Source organism: Vicia villosa, unplaced genomic scaffold (assembly GCF_029867415.1).
Source record: "Vicia villosa cultivar HV-30 ecotype Madison, WI unplaced genomic scaffold, Vvil1.0 ctg.001670F_1_1, whole genome shotgun sequence".
Classification (NCBI taxonomy): Eukaryota; Viridiplantae; Streptophyta; class Magnoliopsida; order Fabales; family Fabaceae; genus Vicia; species Vicia villosa.
In genome coordinates, this window is record NW_026705694.1 from 164,663 (window position 1) to 187,373 (window position 22,711).

The window sequence follows — 22,711 nt, forward strand, 5'->3', positions numbered from 1 at the left end:
TTCTGAAGAATCAACTTTTGATCAAGATGATTAGAATCTGATATCTCCATACACTGAATAAGCCAATCTCTGAAGAGTTAAAGTCTGAAGGATCATAAGCCAAGACTTAGACTTTGAAGGACCAGTACCTAAACTTAGTTAAAACTCGGAAACCAATAAAGTCATGACACGTTGCTATCAGACTCTGAGATCAATTTGTCATGTTTTGTTCATGTGATAACTCAACAGAAAGTTCCAGAAGCTTGAACGTTTGCAACTGATAATTCATTTTATAGCAAAGGAAGTTCAAATGAGCTTGCAACAGAATTATCCAATTGAGGAAGCTTTGCAACAGATTTGTTGATGCCTCTCTACAACGACTCTCTTGTGCTTGAAGATCTCTCCAATAACTCTTTCATGGAACTCTACAAAAGGATCTGAAGACTTAGGGATAAACACAAAACTGTGTCTTGATAAGAAAAAGAGAATTTACTCTATCAAAACAAAAAGCACAAGGTAACATATAATTTCTTACCATCGTACATTCTTAGAAGTTCTTAAGTGTTAGAGTTTTTTGTGTTGTAATCTATTTACACCTCTGATTGTATATCAAGTGTAATTATCACTCTATCACTATCATTTATCTGTTAGATAGATTGTTGGAAGTCTCTTGCTTATGTGCTTGAGAAATATAAAGTCTCTTTCTTGTGTTCTTGAGCATTGGAATGCCTTACTTGTGTGTTTGGGCATTGGAAGTCTCTTGCTTGTGTGTTTGAGCAATTTGAAATCAGATTTAGTTATAGTGAAAATTTCTTAGAAGTGCAAGGGGAGTGGATTACTCCTGATTTGTAAGAGGAACCAGGACAAATTGCTTGTGTGTTGTCTGTAACACCTCGGGCCCCTCGCAAGGCAATCCCGACACTGCCACCTCACGATCTTCTCTACCCCCTCTCTAGTAGAGTTTTTGCCTTTTGTTAAAATCGAACCTTGTACCCTGGGGTTCAAGTAAATGTTCAATTCATTCCCACTACCACTTGAGCTACTATTAGAAGTGGAAATGAATTGAACATGCACTTGAACCCCAGGGTACAGGGGTCGATTCCCACAAAAGGCAAAAACTCTGTTAGAGGGGGGTATAGAAGATTGTGAGGTGGAAATCCTGGGATTGCCTTACGAGGGGCCTGAGCTATTACAAAAAAAGGCTTGTAAGGTTCTATTTAAACATTTATTCATTTGTGTTATATTTTTATAATTGAGAATGGTCGTAGTTGCATTAAGGGTATTAGTGCAAGGGCAAAGTCTAAGCTAATGGCTAGTTAATTATTGGAATTCTAATAAGAGTAATATAATAATAATAACAACAGATAATATAAATTATTTTTATTATTGATAATATTATTATTGTTCATATTATTATTATTATTACTATTATTTTAATTATTAGTATTATTGGGTTAATTAAATAATAATTGGAATAATAAGGAATTAGGGAATATAGGGAGAGAATAGAGAAGTTAGAAAATACTTTTCACGTAAAAGAAAAAGAGGAGAACTACGGAAAGGAAAAGGGATCAAGCAATTTCACCATTATCAAAGGAATCAAGGCTTGGAATTAAGGTAGGGGAGAATGGGTTAATCTAATGGTGTATGAACATGAGAGGGTAGTGAGGGTTCCTTTCCTTCTTAGGTTTATGGTTATTTTCTATGTTTGCCATGAATTTAATTGTGTTTGTGCATATATTGTAATTGAAATTCGTAATTGGATATATGTGTATGATTTTGATGCTGATAATCTCATAATATGTTGAATTATTATTGTGAAAATTCTGATGTCATATGTTTTTGATGAACAATACTGTTGGTGATGAAAATATGAGATTTAGGCATGTAACTGATGTGATAAATTCCTGTTTGCAAAAGGATAAATGATATAGAATAAGTGTAGATTGATAGGATCTGAATTTGGGACTATTTAGATTGATTTTAGGAGCTTAAGAGTGCTCATGTGGGGGAAAATCGCACTACTACAATCTTATGCAAATCTGGAAAATTTTCTATCAAAGACAGCCCATACGCGTAACGGGGGAGGCAAAACACGTATGGTGCAAGGCATTACGCGTGTGGAAGGACCATTACGTGTATGAGTGGGTGATGGAGGAAGTTTTGAAGGGAAATTGTCTTTGGTCGTATGCGTAAGGACTAGCCATTACGCGCAAGGACTAGGGCAATGGAGCAAGGCATTACGCGTAAGGCTAGCCATTACACGTAATGACTTGCGAGGAGATAAGGCAATATACGTAATGGGTTGGGCAATACACGTATGGACAGGCTTGTGTAGAATTTTCTTGTTTTCACAATTTCTTTCTCGACTTCGCATGCAACGTCAATTCCAATCATTCCATAGGGTAAAATGACTTAGATAATTATAAACTAAATTAGGTCTGTGGAAAATGAGTAAAATGTGGGGGTCTTACGGCGACTTTAAAAGGAAGAGATACTTGTATGCTTATGTTGTAAATTCCTTACCATTGTGTATTTTACTGGGAATGATGTAATTCAGTGAAGGAATTACGGTGAGTATGTGGCTCATGTGTGATCAATGTGGATTGTGGTGTGTACAATATTATATTGAACTATGCATAATTGTATCTCATGCATCGTCATGTCGTGTTATGTGGAGATGAGCCTAGGTGGGAATCCATGATGAGTGCCTAGCCTCATCCGGATTCTCGGGGTAGATTCGTGTGGAGATAAGTCGTAGTTCGGGGAAATGATTAAGACCTATCCAGATTCTGACAGGAATCGGGTTCATAAATTTGAACCGTATTGTTTGTGTTGGTACCGTATGCATAACATCGCGATGGGTGAATCACTTTGCATTCATAATTGAAATGTGGATTGTGCATAATGCATGTGTAGGATGTTGTTATGTGAACTAATTGTGTATTTGATTGTTGGGCCGTGTTTGTGAACACTACTCCTTAGCATGTGATATTCACCGATTATTATTTGAATGGAATTCTCACCCCTTTTCTACTGTGATGTATGTGCTTCTTCAAAATTTCAGATAATTCAGGTACTTGAGTATATCATAGAGCTTGTGTTGCTCGGTCGAGTCTTAGGAGTCGCTCTCATATACACGGGGATCATGGGACTTTTAATTATGTTATGTTATTTGTTTCCTTTTGTTGCGTATCTCATTTTTGGATGATGTTAAACCATTAGTTAGTGGAGTTATTTTGTTAAGGCCTTAGAGCCATTAAAGTGAATTATTTTTGAACTTCCACTATTTGATTTAATTGCTGAGCAATAAAAGATGAAGTGACTTGATACTTCATGAGATTTTTGGGATGTGACATTTCTACTTGTGTGAACTCTGATTATTTTGTAAAAATTATCTTGTTGTTTTATACTCCATCCGTTCCTTTTTAAGTGTCGTTTTAGAAGAATTTTTTTGTTTTTATTTAAGTATCGTTTCATAATATAATGATATAATTTGTCAATTATACCCTTATTTTCTCAATAACTCTACCTCACATTTTTCAATTAGTTATTGGAAAAAGAGAGTGTATGAATGAATTTATTTAGAAAGAGAAAAATAAATAAGGGTATGATAGGAAAAGTAACTCTAACAATTCACTATCTTGGTTGAAGAGATTTTTGCTAAAATGACACTTAAAAAGGAACGGAGGAAGTAACTAATAACTTGGGGAAAATAGGGTGTTACAATTGGTATCAGGGCAGGTCAGTCCGATAGGCCAAGTTGTCGTGTCAGTCTTGTGTGACAGTGGTATATTGTCTGTGATAACTTCTAACAATTATTATTGTTTGTGGTGTGAAACAGAAGATGGTTGGAAGGAACGATGCTGCAATTTTTGCTTCTTTGCAGGTTGTTGCTTAGGTTATGCATAATCAGCCTAATACTGGGGGAATCAAGGAATTGTGAAGTCAAGATCCTCCATCCAATGTGTTTTGATGTAGACAATGTACAAATCAAATGATCATGTCAAAAATTATGGAAAAAGCTTTAAGTACATTTTATCAATTCAAGTGTTCAAGACTCTTCATGTGTGAAAGCTAGCATCAAATAACTCAAGACTTTTTATTTGAAGACTAGCATGGATCTTGATTAATACAGGTACAAACATGCAATTATATTGATAACTTATTGCTCAAAATATTTTATACATTTTCATCTCTAAGTAAGTGGGGGGTGAAGCATGAAATTTCCGGTATATTTTTTGCAAAAAAAAAATACTTTGTACTACCGGAAATTTCAAATTTACGGTAGTACAATTTCTTTTTTTGCAAAAAATATACCGGAAATTTCGAAAAAATTTATTAATTTTTTTAAAATTTTTGGTATATTTTTAAAATTTCCGATAAAAACTCATGGAAATTTCTAAAAATCCGGTATTTTTTCGAAATTTCCGATATACCCCCAAATTTTCGGTAGAAACGCATTTTTTTGAAAATTAATGACTTTAGACAAAAATATAATGGTAAAAACATATTCCTTGGAGGGGTGACATGTATAACTGGGGTGACATGTTAAATCGTCAAAATATAATGATTTTTTTTTTTAACATAGTCATTGTCTTAAAAGAAATACACAAAGTATGTCATTGTTAACAAGTAAATTAACATTAATTTTAGAAAATCAAAAAATCAAAATGAATGAGACTCTAAATTTTCTATTATTTGTGACAATTTTCAATTATTTTATATCATACAAAGAATATTCTTTAGGATAAAAAAAGTATTAATATTCTTTAGGATCGAAAAAGTATTATTGTGAATAAAATACAATAGAACATTGGTTTACTCCAATATATTTTTGTCAAAACAAGCAAGTTGATAAAATATTTGTTTTCAAGTAACATGAAACTAAAGGAATAAACATGAAGAATCACACCTAAAATGAAAGGAGTACTATTATAAATAGAACCATAATAACATATAAACTCAGCAACAGAATAAGAATCACATAGATCTAACTAGTGAAAAAAAAAGTTAAGAATAATGGATGCAATATATTTAGGGTTGTTTGGTGTATTTATTGGGTTTGTGCTATGGTGGTGGAATGAATATTGGTATATTATTCCTCTCAAATTCAAATGCTTCAAATCTTCAACAAAATTGCCACCAGGTCATATGGGTTTGCCATTCATTGGAGAAATGATTACTTTTCTTTGGTACTTCAAAATTGTTAAACGTCCAGATGATTTTATTAATGCCAAGAGACGCAAGTAAGTTTTAGTTTCAACCTATGGGCCATTTTCTCATTTAAAATGAATTAAAATAGGAATGGAAAAATTATTATTATTATTATTATTATTTATTATTATTATTATTATTATTATTATTATTATTATTATTATTATTATTATTATTATTATTATTATTATTATTATTATTATTATTATTATTATTATTGACACTAACAACTATCTCTAACTACTAAACAGACATTTCATAAACTTTAAGTGAATTGAATAAGTATATGAAATTTTTTCATGAAAAACGTTGTCTACTTAGTCTCTAAAATCAATGATAATAATTGCGGTATGTTAATAGTGTCGTGTAAATTTGTTAATAATTTGATTACAAATTTATTGTTCTTATTTATTTTTTCTGTGAAATAACAAATAACTTAGTGTTGTTAAAGAAAAGATTAAATTATATATATATATATATATATATATATATATATATATATATATATATATATATATATATATATATATATATATATATATATATATATATATATATATATATATATATATATATATATATAAAGATTAAATTACACTTGAAAAGTTACACCACGAGTTATATCCGCTCATAACTTCATTAAGAATAAATATTTTTTAAAATTAACCGTTTGATTGAAACATACTATTATATAAATCATACCTATAAAGTTTAAGATTAATCTACTATAATTTACTATACCATTAAGATATCCACAAATTAACGTAATATATCAGGGTTGACCCTATCCGTTTAGAGGACTAAAAGGAAATGAGACCTAAATTTTAACAACCCAATTACTATTATGACTAATATGTCATTATATATTTTTATAACTAAATAAAAAAATTGAAGCCTTTTTAAACTGAAATTTGAGACCTAAAATCCTAGCCTTGGCTTTTTTTTGAATAGGCAATGAGATTAAAGAGGAGTAAAAGGGGTACTCCGCCCGAAATACAAACCAGAAACTTCTACAACTCAAAACAATTGAGAGGAAGAGTATTCCAAACGTAAAAATTACAACAATCTTTAAGCTTGTAATAAGAACAAAGCAAAAACCAAGAATTAGATACCACCGTCGAAAACCAGTTGGTAAAACTAAACGACTCCTGTTTGAAAACTATCGCATTCCGCTCCCACCAAATACACCATACCGATGCTAGCCAAATGACCGCCGCAATATCCTTTTAACTATACTTTTTTTCACTTTAATCATAGCAAAAGGGAACCTAACAAAGTCTTCCAACGTTAAACATTCTATGTCACCTACCCAGTCGAAAACCTTCTTCCAAACGCCCACCACTACCACACAACCTCCTAACATATGAGATAAATTCTCCTCCTCCACGGAACAAAAAGCACAAATCAAATCACTCCTATCTAAAATACCTCTCTTATGCAGTTGATCCTTAGTAGCTATTCTATTATGAATAATCCTTTGTCCGAAAAAAAGAATAGAGATTATGTGTCATTCTTTTTTTCTCTCCTATATCATATTATTTTTGTAGATATTTGTCATTATACATCATAAATTATTAACGTTTTAAGATAACACCTCAAACATGTAATCTTTTTGGTTATATTAATATTTTTTTAATATGGTATGGGTTTAACTTTAAGTGTGGTTTGGCAGTTTGCTATTAGGGTTTTGCTGGTGTGGGTTTAAATGGGGGAGGAGTAGTGCTATATTTGTGTAGTGGTTGGATTTGTAACTTCTGGGTTAACATTCTTCTTGTATTTGCTTTAATATAAAAATTCTTTTTTTAATAATGAAGTTAAATTATACTAATTTAAAAACTAGAGTTGAAATATGAAATATCCGACATAAAAAAGGTATATTAGGAGAAAATAATCAGTAAAAAGGAGAATATCTATTAAATGAGCATATTTATTTGTAGCAAATATACTATTTTAATCTTAACTATAAATTAGAGCTAAAATATTAGTTTTTTTCCAGTCAAGTTTTTAAATGCAGTTGACATTTGATTGATTGATATTTGAGAATATTGGAAATGTTTATGCTAACACCACATTCTGTGATTATTGTCAACTTTTATTAATATTGGAAATATTAGTTCCTATTAAATATGAGAATATTGTCAATTTTTTAAAATGATTTTTGGGCAAGGAACTAACACCACATTTTATGACTAATTGATATTTCACCTTTATCATACACCGCACCATTTTGACATTTATAATTGTAAGCATTATTTTATTGGATCATTATCGTAAAAAAATTTAATATTATATATATATATATATATATATATATATATATATATATATATATATATATATATATATATATATATATATATATATATATATATATATCAATCAGATGTTTAATAGTTTAAAAGAAAATTAAAGTTATTTATAATTGTGACCCGAGTTTGTCTATAAAAGACTCGTAAAATGAAGAAAATACGTGTTTATAATCATTCATATTAATTTATTTGTGCGCATTATTCATATTAGTTTATTTTTGCTCATTTTTAGGGCTCTTTATATTTATTTGTAACTTTTTATTATTTATATGTGTTTTTTGCTTTATTATTATTATTATTATTATTATTATTATTATTATATTATATTATTATTATTATTATTATTATTATTATTATTATTATTATTATTATTATTATTATTGTTATTATTAGCCTTAAATGTACTTTTATTTGATGATCTATTGACACCATGTTTTCAACTTAGCATGATGACATCTTTAATAATTTTGATATAAATCAATAGCACACTTATAACATAAAATTAAAATAACTCATCAAATTTCCTTGATGTTATATTAATATATTGTTATGATAACACATAGTTGTTGATAAACATTGAAACAGATATGGTGATGAAGTAGGCATGTTTAGAACACATCTTTTTGGGGCACCATCCATCATAGTATACACTCCAAATATTCACAAATTTGTGCTACATAAAGAAGACAAGCTCATAGCAGAATGGCCGACCATTGAACTTATGGGTAGAACTTCATTGGTGGCTGTCCATGGCAAGGCCCATACCCGCGTCCGCAACTTTGTTACTAATGTCATCAATCGTCCCGATGCCCTAAATCGCATCGCCGCACTTGTTCAACCTCGCATGATCAATGCTCTTCAATCTTGGGCACAAATCGGTAAAATCAATGCCCGGTTTGAAACTCAGAAGGTATTTTATATCTTAACCATTACTCCATTCAATCACTATTATAAATAAAAAATTGAATAACTGATGTATCTGATCGATAAACTAAACTATTATTAATTTTAAATGCAGTTGACATTTGAAAATATTGGAAAATTATTTATGGGCAAGGAACCAAGCCCTCTTTTAAATTCTTTGGATAAGCTCTATCAAGACTTACTTCTAGGAGTAAGAGCTTTTCCGATTAACATTCCAGGTTTTGCATACCACCATGCTCTTCAGTGTAGAAAAAAGCTTGAGGACGTTTTTTACATGGAATTAGATAAGAGAAAGAATGAAAATAAGATAGAAATAATTGATCTAATGGATGGGTTGATGAAAATTGAAGATGAAGAAGGTGATAAGTTGAGTGACAAAGAAGTTATAGACAATATTGTCTCTCTTGTGGCTGCTGGATATATCTCTACTTCTCTTATATCTACATGGGCTATTTACCTTCTTGCCAAGTATCCAATTGTGCTAAAAAAGCTAAGGGTATTAATAAATTTGTATCTTATAACTATAATCTTAATTTGTGGTTTTATAACAAAATCACCATAATAATTATCGTTGTAATTGTAGGAAGAGAACATGGCTTTTACAAAGGGGAGTCCTCAGGATTTTATTACACCTAAAGACGTTTCAAATTTAAAATACACAAATAAGGTATTTTATTGGAAAAGTTTTGCATATATAATATGTATAAATATAAGGAGAAAACTTAGATACAATTTCTTAGGTGTGGTTTATACTATTTTTCAATAAAAATATGACAATCGTATAATTTTCTCTTACACATATGCAATTTTCTCCTATTTTTACTCTTTAAATGATGTTAAAGTACACTTATCATATTTTCATTAGCAAATAGCATAAACCACACCTAAGGAATTGTAGGTAAGTTTTCTCCTAAATATAAATATAACTATTTATTAATTTGATAAATTAATTTAAACAGGTCGTTGAAGAAGTGATTAGAATGGCCAATGTTGCGGCTTGTGTTTTTAGAAAAGTTGACACTGAAGTTAATTATAAAGGTACATAATTGCATTTTTTTAGAAAATTAGTACTCTATTTTTTTTAATCTTTTGTTTTTCCCAGTTATAATGTATTCAATTTTATCGACTAACTTATGCTCTTAAGACACACGTTAATATTTTGTGACCAAGAAACTATAATATTTTTGCAGGTTATAAGATACCTAAGGGATGGACGGTTATTCTCCTCCTTCGTTATCTTCATACAGACCCAGAAAATTTTAAGAATCCTATGTATTTCAATCCTGATAGATGGGATGTATGTATCATTATTCTCTCTTAATTTAGGTTGCAATATTATTCAAAATACTAATGAGTGATAATTTTTTAAATAAATTATTAGGAGCCATTAATGTCTGGAACATACCAACCTTTTGGTGGAGGACCAAGACTTTGTCCAGGAAATACGCTTGCAAGAATTCAACTCGCAATTTTACTTCATCATTTATCCATAGGATATAGATAATGTTTATGTATCATAATATAAACGAAACCCTCCAAAATCTTCTCTTTCAAAATCCTAGAAAAACTAACTCGTAAGCAGATCATAAAGGTCAAAAACTTTAAACTATGATCTAATTTGTTTTATTTTATGAAAAATTTAGGTGGGAGCTCGTTAATCCAAATGCAGATATAATTTATCTTTCACATCCTGCTCCGATGGATGGGGTCGAAGTTAACTTTAGGAAATTGTGAAGAAAAAATCATAGAAAACGATATGTGCTCATTACCTCAAGCTAATTAATCAAGTGTACCACTAAGCTCATGTTTTATATTTGTCTTTAATAAAAATAAACTGGTGTGTATCTATATATGTTATATATAAATATATTAGAGTTTAATTATTTTGCTAAGTGAATTAAATGTTCATTCTAAGGTGAAATTTATGAGGAAAATGATGTTAGCTAATTTTATGTAATTCGGTGAAATCAAGTAAAATTTATCCTCTGTTGCAATAACAAAAGTGAGTGTATATTTATCGTTTCCACATGAACTAGTTGTGTTTTAAAGACCATTCAATAATTTATATTACTTTAAGAATGATTTATTAAATGGTTGAGTTTTTGTGATCAATATTGAAATATATAATAACATAACAAATAAAACTGAACTTGCGATGTTAACAGTGGTAAATCTTGTTGAGGTTGGATTTCACTGACCTATTCTGATGTATACATCCAATAATGGTCAAAGATATGCTAGAATGGTTCATCCAAGAAACAATAATACCGATGGAGAACAACCATTTAATACTACAGGTGGAGGCATCATCGCTACGGCTACGATTGAAGCAAATGCCTCCACAGCAATCACGACAACCACACTGTCGATCGTGCAAAAAGGGGCAGCAATTTTCTCGACAATAACGACGAGTCTCCCTACGACTCTGAGACTAACTATGGCAAGTGAATTTAGGCCTTATTCCCCAATTTTCACAATGCATATATTGAGTAGTGAGCAACCTTATGGCATGCCAACATCAATGATGGCAGGCTTATAGACGAACGCGTCAACACTTGCTGATAATGCGACGACTGCTTATTTGCCATTGTTGGCATCAGGATCGGCTATAAGCAACCTTGGTTGATGCCAACCTTCACCAAAAATTCTATGATGACAATGAGACAACAAATGGATGAAAGTAATCATGAAATGATTAACTTACTCACCTGAAAAATTGGCACTATCCTCTGATTCAAAATATAAATCATAGTTACCAACATTTAGCAACTCAAATGAATCAAATTGTTGATTTCTTTGGCGCCCCTCGTGCGCAAGTTCGATCGGTCATGCAACCTCAAACGACTAGGCTGACTCCCAATTAATGGGTAATCCATGAGGAAAACACAATCAATTAGGACCAACAGTTTTTGCCCCAAGTAGTCGAACAATAGAGGCCTAGGAAAGTCGAACAAAAAAATCCACCAGTTTTTGTGATTAACCGAAATCAGGATGCCAATCAAGTAGTCCATCAAGTCCAGCAAAAACACCTGGCAAGTCCAGCAAAAACACCTGGCAGCAAAAATTTGGAAAGTCCCTAATATCATAACTACTATTTTTTAAGGATTATTGAGATTATCAAGATTTTTAAAAAAAGGCCCCAACTATTTCATAAACATTAAAGAATTAAATGACTATGAATTTTTTTTATAGAAAAAAGCTGTCAACTTAGTCTCTAAATTTAATGATAATAATTTTAAAATAATTTTTATATAATTGCATAATGAAAATATTAATATCGTATAAATTTGTTGAGTATGTTTAAATAAGAATAATTTGATTATGGATTTATTGCTATTAATTATTTTTTCATAAAAACTAATAATTTAGAGTGAAGACCCATTTTGATCCCTCACAAAAATTATAGAACTCATATTAATCCCTCACAAGACCCATTTTTATTATGATGTATTTATGTGATGTATGCTATGAGAATGCATTATACGTGATGAAAGATATGTGATGTGTATGTTTGTGCAAATGGTGTGGAATTCATATGTGATGAATGGTGGGATATATGCTTGTATAATTAAGATTGAGAGATGGTCTTAATTGCATATGTTGGTCGATAATTGCACATGCATTCATTCGGTGAGAAAGAGGCAATGCTTGGTAGTTCCGTGGGAGCTATTAAGTTATTCCAAACCTAGAGGATTGGTTTGAAGCCTAAAGGACAGGCTTATTGGTTGTTATCTGTCTGAGAGATGGACACGGGAAATTTGCTAAGGATAACATTGGTACCACATGCATTTGCATTGAGTCAATTTGGAGTCACATGTGTCGATGTGAATTTGTGTTTGTGTGTTTATGTACTGATTGTGTGAATTGGTACTTGTTGAGAACTGTGATTGTATTACTTGGTATCCTGATTCCTTTGAGTTTTGGCTTAAATGCACTTTTGGTCCCCCTATTTTGAGTTTCTTAAAGTTTCAACCCCCCCATTTTAAAAGCCAGCTTTCAAATCCCTGAACTTTACATAACTTGGGATTTTTGTAGTTCCCCTCCACATGGCTGTTCATTTAATGACATGGCAATGTATTTTATCTTCCACGTCAGATTCTGTAAATTATGTTATTTCTAATTCATTTTTAAATAATCAAAACAATTAAATCATTTTGTAAAATCAATTAAATCTCTGCACTTTATAAACGCAATTTTTCAGAACCCTAATTCCTAAATTTCTCAAAATTGCATCTTCATCTTCAACAACTGTAGCTGCTGCGACCTTCATCTTCAGTATTGCATCTTCGTCGCTAACTTGTTACTTCTGCAAGATGTCCCAGAAATCAGTTTCTAATGGTAGCTTCAGGAACCGTGCGTTTAGGAACGAATGCCATTGCGGCCTCGATGCTCCGTTAATGACGGCATGGACTGATTCCAACCAGGGCGTCGCTTCTACGGATGTGGGATGTACAAGGTATGACCTCATTAATTTATAATGCTGACACTTGATTTCATGTTCTGAAAGTTTCTTTCATCTCCATTGATGCAGATTCAAGGTTTCAAAAAGTGCAGTAATTTTGTCTGGTTGGATGAGGAAATGAACCCTAGGTCAAAGGAAGTGATCTCTTCGTTACTGAAGAATTTGAATGATGAGAAGCAGAGGTCTAAAGATTCTATCGCAAAAGAAGAAGAAATGAGGATGAAGATGAAAATGTTGAAGAAACAGTTGAAGTTTAATTGGTCTATAACCATAATTATGTTTGTGACACTAGTGGCTGCAATTATAATGAAATGAGGAATTACCTTAGATTCAGTGTTTGTTTAGATTGAGTCTTGTCTAGGTGTGTTTATGTTCATGTTGTTTAGTAAAGGTTTATGTTCATGGTGGTGCAAATGCTGCACATGTTGTAAGGATCATTATCAGTAACTATTTAAATGAAGATGTTTTCCATTTGCTCAATTTGTTTTCCTATTTAAATACATGACTTATAATACATTAACTTGTAATAAGACTTATAAACCTGTATCTTGTTTATAAACCAGGAACACAACTTGTTTAACTTGTTTTCCATTTGCTCACTTTGTTATCCAATGACATGTTTCTAATTTGTTCATCAAATAATACATGACTTATAATACATTAACTTGTAATAAGAGTTATAAAGCTGTATCTTGTTTATAAACCAGTAACACACATTGTTTAACTTGTTTTCCATTTGCTCACAAGACAATAACATTAACTTGAATATAAATCAGTAACACAACATGAGTACATAACATTACCAACAGAACTTGAGTACATACTTCTTGTTCATAACACTACCAGCAGAACTTCTTAGGTGACTAAATTGATCAAAGCCAGCACCTTGAATTAGATCTAATGCCCTTCTTTTTGCCCTATATGCTTGGTCTGCTGAAATCTTGCATCCCCATCTCTGAAGTGCTTCAGCCACAAGTCCAGCTGGCTTCATATATGGACTATGCCTTAGCACATGTGCAAACCTTATAGCAAGCCATTGTGTTTTTGCATTCCTATTGTCTGCAGTCCTGTAACATGTATGCTCACTAATATAGCTCACAATTTGCCAAAATTGCTGGCCATTCCTCTTACTGAACCTCAGATAAAATTTACAACCAGCCATACACTTAACAACAATCCTCCTAGCATCATTCTTCCTAATGAACACATTCTTCTGGTTTTCCATTCCATACTCTTTGATTGCATCCCTTATTTGCTCTTTGTTTGTAAACATCATCCCTAGTTTGAAATCACATCCTTCACCACTCTTGTAAGTTGGAAATTTTTCTGCATCTTCTTCATTATCACTGCCAGGGGGTGTATATAAATGTTCCTCATCTTCTTCATCTATAGCTTCATGTGGCAATTTGACTCCACTACAAGTTTCACCTAATGTCTCAGGGGGTAGCACTGATGTCCAATCCATCTCATCACACTCTTCACTATCCTCACAAAAGTTACTATCTTGGCTGAAGTCATCTTCACAACCATGTTCATCCTCAGCTGCATCATTCACAACAGGTTCATCCTCAGTTGCATCATTCATAACAGGTTCATTCAAACCAGAATCACCCTCAGCTGACTCATTCACAACAGGTTCACCCTCACCTGACTCATTCAAAATAGGTTCATCCACATGTTCATTGACAACTGGTTCAACATTAGGCACATTCACCTCATTAATTTCTACATCATCATCCATGACTTTGTCTACTTCACTTGGATCCACAAATTCAGGTGGGTCAGCCACTTTATGGTCAACATAGACATCTACTTCCTCGTATCCTTCAACATCTTGCCCAAACTGTATCACATCCTTGTCACTGTTTAAAGGCCTAAGACCACGAGCAAAGCTAAACTTGGGGTTCCTGTACCAGATACTACTTATGTCTACATAACCTTCAGCCTTAATCAGTTCTACCAAATCCATGGATGACATATAGTCAACATCCCACTTCCATTGCATCTCAGTGATCTCACCACCAACATACAGTTTAACAGGTTCAGTTACAAATCTACCCCTATGGTGGAGTCTTATCCTAACTTTTGTATCCTGACTTGGCCTGAAATTTACAATATTATAATATGTTATTATTAAACTAACCCTAAGACAGCAATCCAACAAAGAAACATGGTGGTCCACACACTGACATCGTTTAACACAAATGGTCCACGAAGAAACACAAAAAAAATGGAGGTGGACCACAAACGACAACGACACAAAACAGACAAGAAAACATACCTGAAACAACATTTCACTTGTGGGTTTGTCATCTTTTGGAGCGTTCTTCACGACCTTCGCCTTCTTCACGACCTTCGCTTGTTCTTCACTTCTCTCGCAATAGCACTCTTACCAACCTTGGTTCCTGAAGATTGAGTAATTTAGGAATTAGGGTTCTGATAATTGAGTTTATAAAATGCATCGACCAAATAAATAATTAATGTTAAAAATGATTTTACAAAATGATTTAATTGTTTTGATTATTTAAAAATGAATTAGAAATAACATAATTTACAGAATCTGACGTGGAAGATAAAATACATTGCCATGTCATTAAATGAACAGCCATGTGGAGGGGGACTACAAAAATCCCAAGTTATGTAAAGTTCAGGGATTTGAAAGCTGGCTTTTAAAATGGGGGGGTTGAAACTTTAAGAAACTCAAAATAGGGGGACCAAAAGTGCATTTAAGCCTTGAGTTTTTCTGTAATGGACAAACCTTCACCAATATGCAAGGGTCTATACTTTTTCTTCTCGTTCAAGTTCTTTGAGTACAAGACAGATTGAACTTCTTCTAAGGTCAGAGACTCTCTTCCATACAAGAGAAATTCTTTAGAGTGAGCATGCGACTTAGGTAAATAATACAACAATAACAGTGCTTGATCTTCACCTTTGATACTAACCTCGATATTTTCTAGATTAAGAATCAGCTTGTTGAACATATCCAACTTCTCAGCCAAGACTTAGTCTTCATTCATCTTGAATGAATATCGAGCTTACTTTAAGTACAAACGATTTACCAATGATTTGGTCATGTACAATTCTTCGAGTTTTGTCCACACACCCGCCACCGTCTTCTCCTTTGAAACCTGTAGGATAACCTTATCACCAAGGCTCAATACGTTGGAGATGTAGGCTTTCTCAATCATCGACGTCTTCTCCTTCTCCATTAGGGCATAATCCATGGCTTCAACTCTCTTCAACGCTTCTATCAAACCCTGTTGAACAAGAAGGGCTCACATCTTCAAGTACCATAAACCTAAATCATTCACTCCAGTGAATTTTTCAATCTCAAACTTTGTTGACGACATCATCTCCGTGCTCACCGCATCCATTTTTTGTAATGCAGTGCCGTCAAGAAACAAACCAAAACTATGAGAAAGCTTGAGCTTCTTACAAAAAACACAAGTAGGGATGGAAATGAGTCGAGTCAAGTCAAAATCGCCTTCACTCGACTCGACTCGTTAAGAATTGGTTCGGTTCATATCTCAGTTTGAGTTCAACACGAACTTTTTTTAAGCTCAAACTCGACTTATTATAAGTTCACAAATAACTCACTTTAACTCGTTACGTTCACCTCGTTAGATTCAACTTACTTGCTTCATGGACTTAAATTATTTTCTAAAAAACATTATTTATATGATATTGATTTTATTTATATAATTATTTTTAGCAATATTTTTCTCACTAGAGAATATAAATGATCAATTAAAATCATTAGATGAAAAAGTATAGGGTTAAGATTCAGAGTAAATATTTAAACCTACTCTTAGATACAATATAACCCTTTTCATATATAATCTATTTGATCGATGAACCTAACGAGTTGAATTATGTATTGTTCAAGTTCAACTCATTTAATTAACGAACTTAGTTTTTTTCATATTCAGCTAATTTTTTTCATGAACCTAGTTCAACGATTTAATTGTGGAATCGAGTTTTGAACTAAATTTGAGTTGGTTCAGTTTATTGCCAGCCCTAAACACAAGAAACCCTATTAGGTTTTCACAGAAGAGAGAGAAGAGGGAAAAATAAAAATAAAATTAGGATTGATTATAAATGTTTTACTATTCACTTACTCAATAAGGGTTCAAAGATTACAAGTGAATAATAACAATCAACCTCTCTCAACAACCTGAGAGAAATAGTCTATTTATAGACTACTAAGATAACTTAAGCTACAAGCTAACATGCTCAATTCGATATGCTAACAATCTTAGCATTTTGAATACTGCATGTTTGAGCATAATTCGACTACAACATGCAAGACTTAGACATCAACATGTGAATAAACTTTAACTTCATGCTTAACCTCTGTCAAACCATGGAACTTATCCCTATTAAGACCAGAGTTCGATCCAATATACCACAACTTCCTTAAAAAGAAGGTCGTAACTGGTGTTTTCGAAGGTTTCATGGTGTGTTCAAATGGGTTTATGGTGTGTAATCTTCAGTATGCAGATGACACTGTGTTGGTTGGAGTCTCGTCAATTGAAAACCTTCTGACTATCAAGGAGATTCTCAAAAGTAGTTTGTTTGATGTTAATGTGAATATGCATTTCTTGGAGTTGGAAAAAGACTTTCTTCCCTATAATGTGGATTCTTTTCCTTTTAAGTATTAAGATTTCTAGTGAGTAAGAACTAGAAGAAGGAAGAGACATGGGATCCTCTTGTCAAGCTTGTTTATAAGAGATTAGCCTCTTAGAGAAATAGGTACGTGAGCCTAGGTGATAGGTGGTCCAACTGAATTAAGTGTTGAACTCTATCCTGATGTTCTTTTTGTATTTCATGAAGATGACAATCTCGATTTGAAAGAAGTTAGTTGCTTTGCAAAAGTGTTTTCTCTAGGGGGCTCGAAATGAGGAGAGAAGGTCACATGGGTTAAGTAGAAGGATGTGTGTAAGGCCAAATGGGAAGGTGGTTAAGGGGTGAAAGATCTTAGACTTGTTAATCTTGCCTTGTTAAGTAAGTAGATGTGGAGGACTCTTTAGGATTTGTCTTCGCTTTGAGTTGATATTACCAAGGCTAGGTATGGGTCTTAGGGTTTTAACTCTCTTTTAGGAGCAGGGTTGAAGGCTTTATGAGGGTGTCTCATTGATGGAGAATTGTTTCTCTCCTTAGATCTCCTCCAGATAAGAAGTTTGTCAGGTTTGCCTCTTCTTGTATTAAGTTGGTCAGGGACAATCACAAGACCAGGTTTTGGCATGATGTTTGGGTGAGAAGTACCTTTTTGTGTGTATATTTTAATAGGTTAATTCTCGTCTTGAAGCAAAAATTCAAGTGTCGGGTTCTTTAGGTTCTTGGGTAAGAGGGGTCTGGGTTTGGAGTTTTATGTGGAGACATACTTTTCTTGTTTAGGAAGAGGATATTTTTTAGGCTTTGCTTAATCTTATCTCGGGTGTGATTAGGTCTTGAAGTCAGATCCGGTCGAGGGCTTTTCAAATAGTTCAACTTATGTTTATCTTTCGGATTTGGCTGGGGTCAGGGGAAGGAGGTCTAATAGGGTCTTGCGGGAGTTTGCTAGGGCTTAGAAGAGTTGGGTGCCTATGAAAGTTGTTTCTCTGTCTTTCTAATTGATCCCTTATAGATTGTCGACTACGCCAAATTTTTGGAGATGCCAAATTGTGTTTGACTCTAGTAGTACGGGGTGTATTATGTGCATGGGGCTGGTGAAGTCGGTTGATCATCTCTTTGTATTGTGAGGGATTGCTTCAATCATCTGGTATAGAGTTATTAGATGGACGGGAGCGGTCAAGGCCTTTGCTACCAATGATTATAGGGGTGTTTGAGATGTTTTAAAGTCGGAGTCATGGGAGTAGTGTCTTTAGGTCGGTCTCGATCCGGGGAATTTGTGGTCTGGACTATTTGAAAAATGCGGAAAAAAATTGTTTTTTTTGAAAAAACTTGACGATTAATCATTGGATGTCATTCATTATTAACTTGGCATGGAAGAGGGTTCATTCATATACTCCAGTTTTCTCGTTTCTCTTGTTGGCTAGGAGCAAGACCCTCTCAAGTAGCTAGGCATGATGCGCATGGCCCGTTGTTTTTATATTGTTTATGTTTTGTGCAGGTGATCGTGTCTTCCTTCCTCTAACTTATCTCTTTAAAGGTCTATTGTGTCCAACACTTTAAGATTGTTCAGATTGTTGGTCTTGGTCTGTTTGATTTGTGTTTTTCTTGTGAACTTTAGCCATATTGGGTGCTCTATGCTACTTCTATATTATTTGTTGTGAGATATTGGATCGAACTCTAGTATGGTCGGAGGGTAGCTTCTTGGTTCGACAGGATTAAGCATGAAGTCGAAGGTTGTTCACATGCTTGTGTCGAAGATGCTAGGGCTGTTAGCATGTTAAATTAGGTTTTAGTGTTTAAACCCTAATTTGTTAAGTTAGCTTGTTTATTAAGTTGGCTTGTGTAATGGGCCTTGTGGAAAAAGCCCATTAGTTAGTATGTTAGATTTTATTATAAATAGCATACTAGTCTCTCATCATTGCTAAGCTGCAAATCCTAATTTAGGGTGAGAGAGGTTATTTGTTATTCTTGTAAACTTGTAATCTTGTTTTAAGAGAAAGTAAAAGAATAGAAGTTATAACCAATTCTTGTGTTCTTCTTCTTCCTTGTCCTTTATTCTTCCCTTGCATTATACTTTGTTCTTGGCATCGAATTCACAACAAATTGGTGCGGTGAGTATGGAGAAGATGCCGTCAACAAAGTATGAGATTGCAAAATTCACCGGCGTGAATGATTTCGGTCTGTGGCGCTTGAAGATGAAAGCCCTACTGGTTTAGCAGGATTGTTTGGAAGCGTTGAAGGGAGAGGCAGCCATGACTGCTGCATTAACGATGGCGGAGAAGGCGACTATGATCGAGAAGGCACACAATGCAATTTTGTTGAGCCTTGGTGATAAGGTTCTCAGACAGGTATCAAAGGAGACGACGACATCAGGGTTATGGACGAAACTTGAAAGTTTGTATATGACCAAATCACTGGTAAGTCGACTCTACCTGAAGCAAGCTTTGTATTCATTCAAGATGGTTGAAGACAAAGTGTTAGATGAGTAGTTGGATATGTTCAACAAGCTGATTCTTGATCTTGAAAATATTGATGTAAAGATCGATGATGAAGATCAAGTGCTGTTACTATTGTGCGCTTTGCCTCGATCACATGCTCACTTCAAAGAAACTCTCCTGTATGGAAGGGAGTCCTTGTCCTTTGAAGAAGTTCAATCAGCCCTGTATTCAAAGGACTTGAACGAACGAAAGGAGCATAAACCTTCGACTGTTGGTGAAGGTTTGGCCGATAAAGGAAAATTCTTGCGAAAGGATGGTAAGTTTGACAAGAAGAAAGGCAAAAGTCAGTAGAAGTCTTATAGTGGCGAAGCATCTGGTATTCAATGCTATCATTGTAATAAGGAGGGTCACACACGAAAGGTGTGCCTTGAACGCCTGAAAGATCATGGAGGTAAGGATAATGGCAATGCAACCATTGTTCAAGATGATTTTGAATCATCTGATATTCTTGTGGTTTCAAGCAGTGACTCGAGAAGAGAGTGGATTATGGATTCAGGTTGCACTTGGCACATGACTCCAAACAAAGACTTGTTCGAGGAATTATGTGATCAAGATGGTGGATCAGTACTGTTGGGAAACAACAAGGCTTGCAAAATTACAGGTGTTAGATCTGTGAGATTCAAGTTTTGTGAACCCTGTGTACTTGGGAAATCTTGCAGAGTGAAGTTCAACAAAGGCAAACAAAGAACACATGGATCCCTTGATTACATCCATGCTGATCTTTGGGGGCCTGCATGGTGTCCATCACATTCAGGAGCAAGGTATTTTCTATCCATAGTTGATGACTATTCTAGAAATTTATGGGTATTCATCCAGAAGACTAAGGATGAAACTTTTGAGAATTTCAAAAGTTGGAAGACTCTGGTAGAAAATCAGACTGGCAGGAAGGTCAAGAGGTTGAGAAGCGATAATGGCCTTGAATTTTGCAATGAGGCGTTCGACAGTTTTTGTGCGGGCTCTGGTATTGCAAGGCATAGAACTACTGCAGGTACTCCACAGCAAAATGGTTTGGCTGAAAGGTTTAATCGAACTATATTGGAGAGAGTCAGATGCATGTTGACTAGTGCTGCATCAAAGAAGGTGTTTTGGGCTGAGGCTGTTTCAACAGCAACATATCTGATAAGCAGATGTCCTTCGACAGCGTTAGATATGAAGAAACCTGAAGAAGTTTGGTCGGGACATCCACCAGATCTCGACATACTGAGAGTATTTGGCTGCGTAGCCTATGCTCACATTAGGCAAGACAAGGTCGAACCTAGAGCTCTAAAATGCATGTTCATGGGATATCCTGAAGGAGTCAAAGCTTATAGGCTATGTTGCCTAGATCCAGGTCATAGGAGGTGTATCACCAGTAGAGATGTAGTTTTCAATAAAACTGAGATGGCTTTCAAGAAAACTGGTGATGATGATGGTCGAAGTGCAGAAGAGCTGGAATAGGTAGATATTCCTGTTGAGATGGAGCAAGTTGATGCTGAATTGCATATTCCAGATGAAGTCGAAGAAGAAGCAGAAGATGATGAGGAAGTTGAGGAAAATTTCGATGACTACCTATTGTCAAGAGATAGGTCGAGAAGAACCATCAAGCCACCTCAGAGACTAGGGTATGCAGATCTTATAGATTATGCCTTAATCTCTGCAAGTGAGGTTCTAGACGAAGAACCTAGAGACTACAAGGAAGTTATGAGGAATTGAAATAAGACTGAATGGCTGAAGGCCATGGATGATGAGATGAAATCTCTTCATGATAATCATACTTGGGAATTGATCAAGAAACCTGCTGGGGCAAGGTTAGTCAGCTGTAAATGGATTTTCAAAGTTAAGGAAGGAATCAAAGGAGTGACGTCGAAAAGATACAAGGCAAGGTTGGTAGCAAGGGGTTTCACTCAGAAAGAAGGTGTCGACTTCAATGATGTGTTTTCTCCTGTTGTGAAACATAGGTCCATTAGAATGTTGCTTGCCATGGTGGCACAGTTCGATCTTGAACTGGAACAAATGGATGTGAAGACTGCGTTCTTGTATGGTGATCTAGATGAAACAATCCTGATGAGGCAACCTGAAGGGTATGTCGAAAAGGGTAAGGAAGATTACGTGTGCAAGTTAAAGAGATCTTTGTATGGGCTGAAACAATCTCCTCGGCAGTGGAATAGGAGATTCGACAGGTTCATGGCGCGCATAAGTTTCATTAGAAGTCAGTTCGACCACTGTGTGTACTTTCGATTCCGACCTGGTAATTCATTTGTTATTTTGTTGCTTTATATGGATGACATTCTCATAGCTAGCAACAATGTCGAAGATGTAATGAGGGTGAAGGCTGAACTCAATAAGGAGTTCGATATGAAGGATATGGGAGCTGCTTCTAGGATTCTTGGAATTGACATTCGAAGAGATAGGAAGAAGTCAAAGTTATGCTTATCTCAAGAGGAATATCTACGAAATATTCTCGAAAAGTTTGGTATGTCAAATTCGAAGCCAGTTGTGACTCCAACAAACCCTCAATTCAAGCTGAGTATTGATCAGTGACCCAATACTGATGGTGAAAGAGCCTATATGAATAGCATCCCAGATGCTAATATAGTTGGTTCTTTGATGTATGCTATGGTATGTACTAGACCCGACATAGCATATGCAGTAAGTCTTGTAAGCAGGTACATGGAGAATCCTGGAAAGGCTCACTGGCAAGCATTGAAGTGGATTTTAAGGTACATAAA

At 34.2% G+C, this 22,711-nt stretch overlaps 1 protein-coding gene across 1 annotated transcript; it reads left to right on the forward strand.

The window, feature by feature from the left end:
* The first annotated feature begins 5,001 nt into the window (after positions 1-5,001).
* LOC131636221 (ent-kaurenoic acid oxidase 1-like) lies at positions 5,002-13,206 on the forward strand. The gene is made up of 9 exons (XM_058906862.1): positions 5,002-5,228; positions 8,091-8,244; positions 8,524-8,925; positions 9,013-9,096; positions 9,389-9,467; positions 9,620-9,726; positions 9,811-9,926; positions 10,070-10,142; positions 12,961-13,206. Exons 1-9 carry the CDS (start codon positions 5,002-5,004, stop codon positions 13,204-13,206), a joined length of 1,488 nt encoding a protein of 495 aa, XP_058762845.1.
* The last annotated feature ends 9,505 nt before the right edge of the window (positions 13,207-22,711 follow it).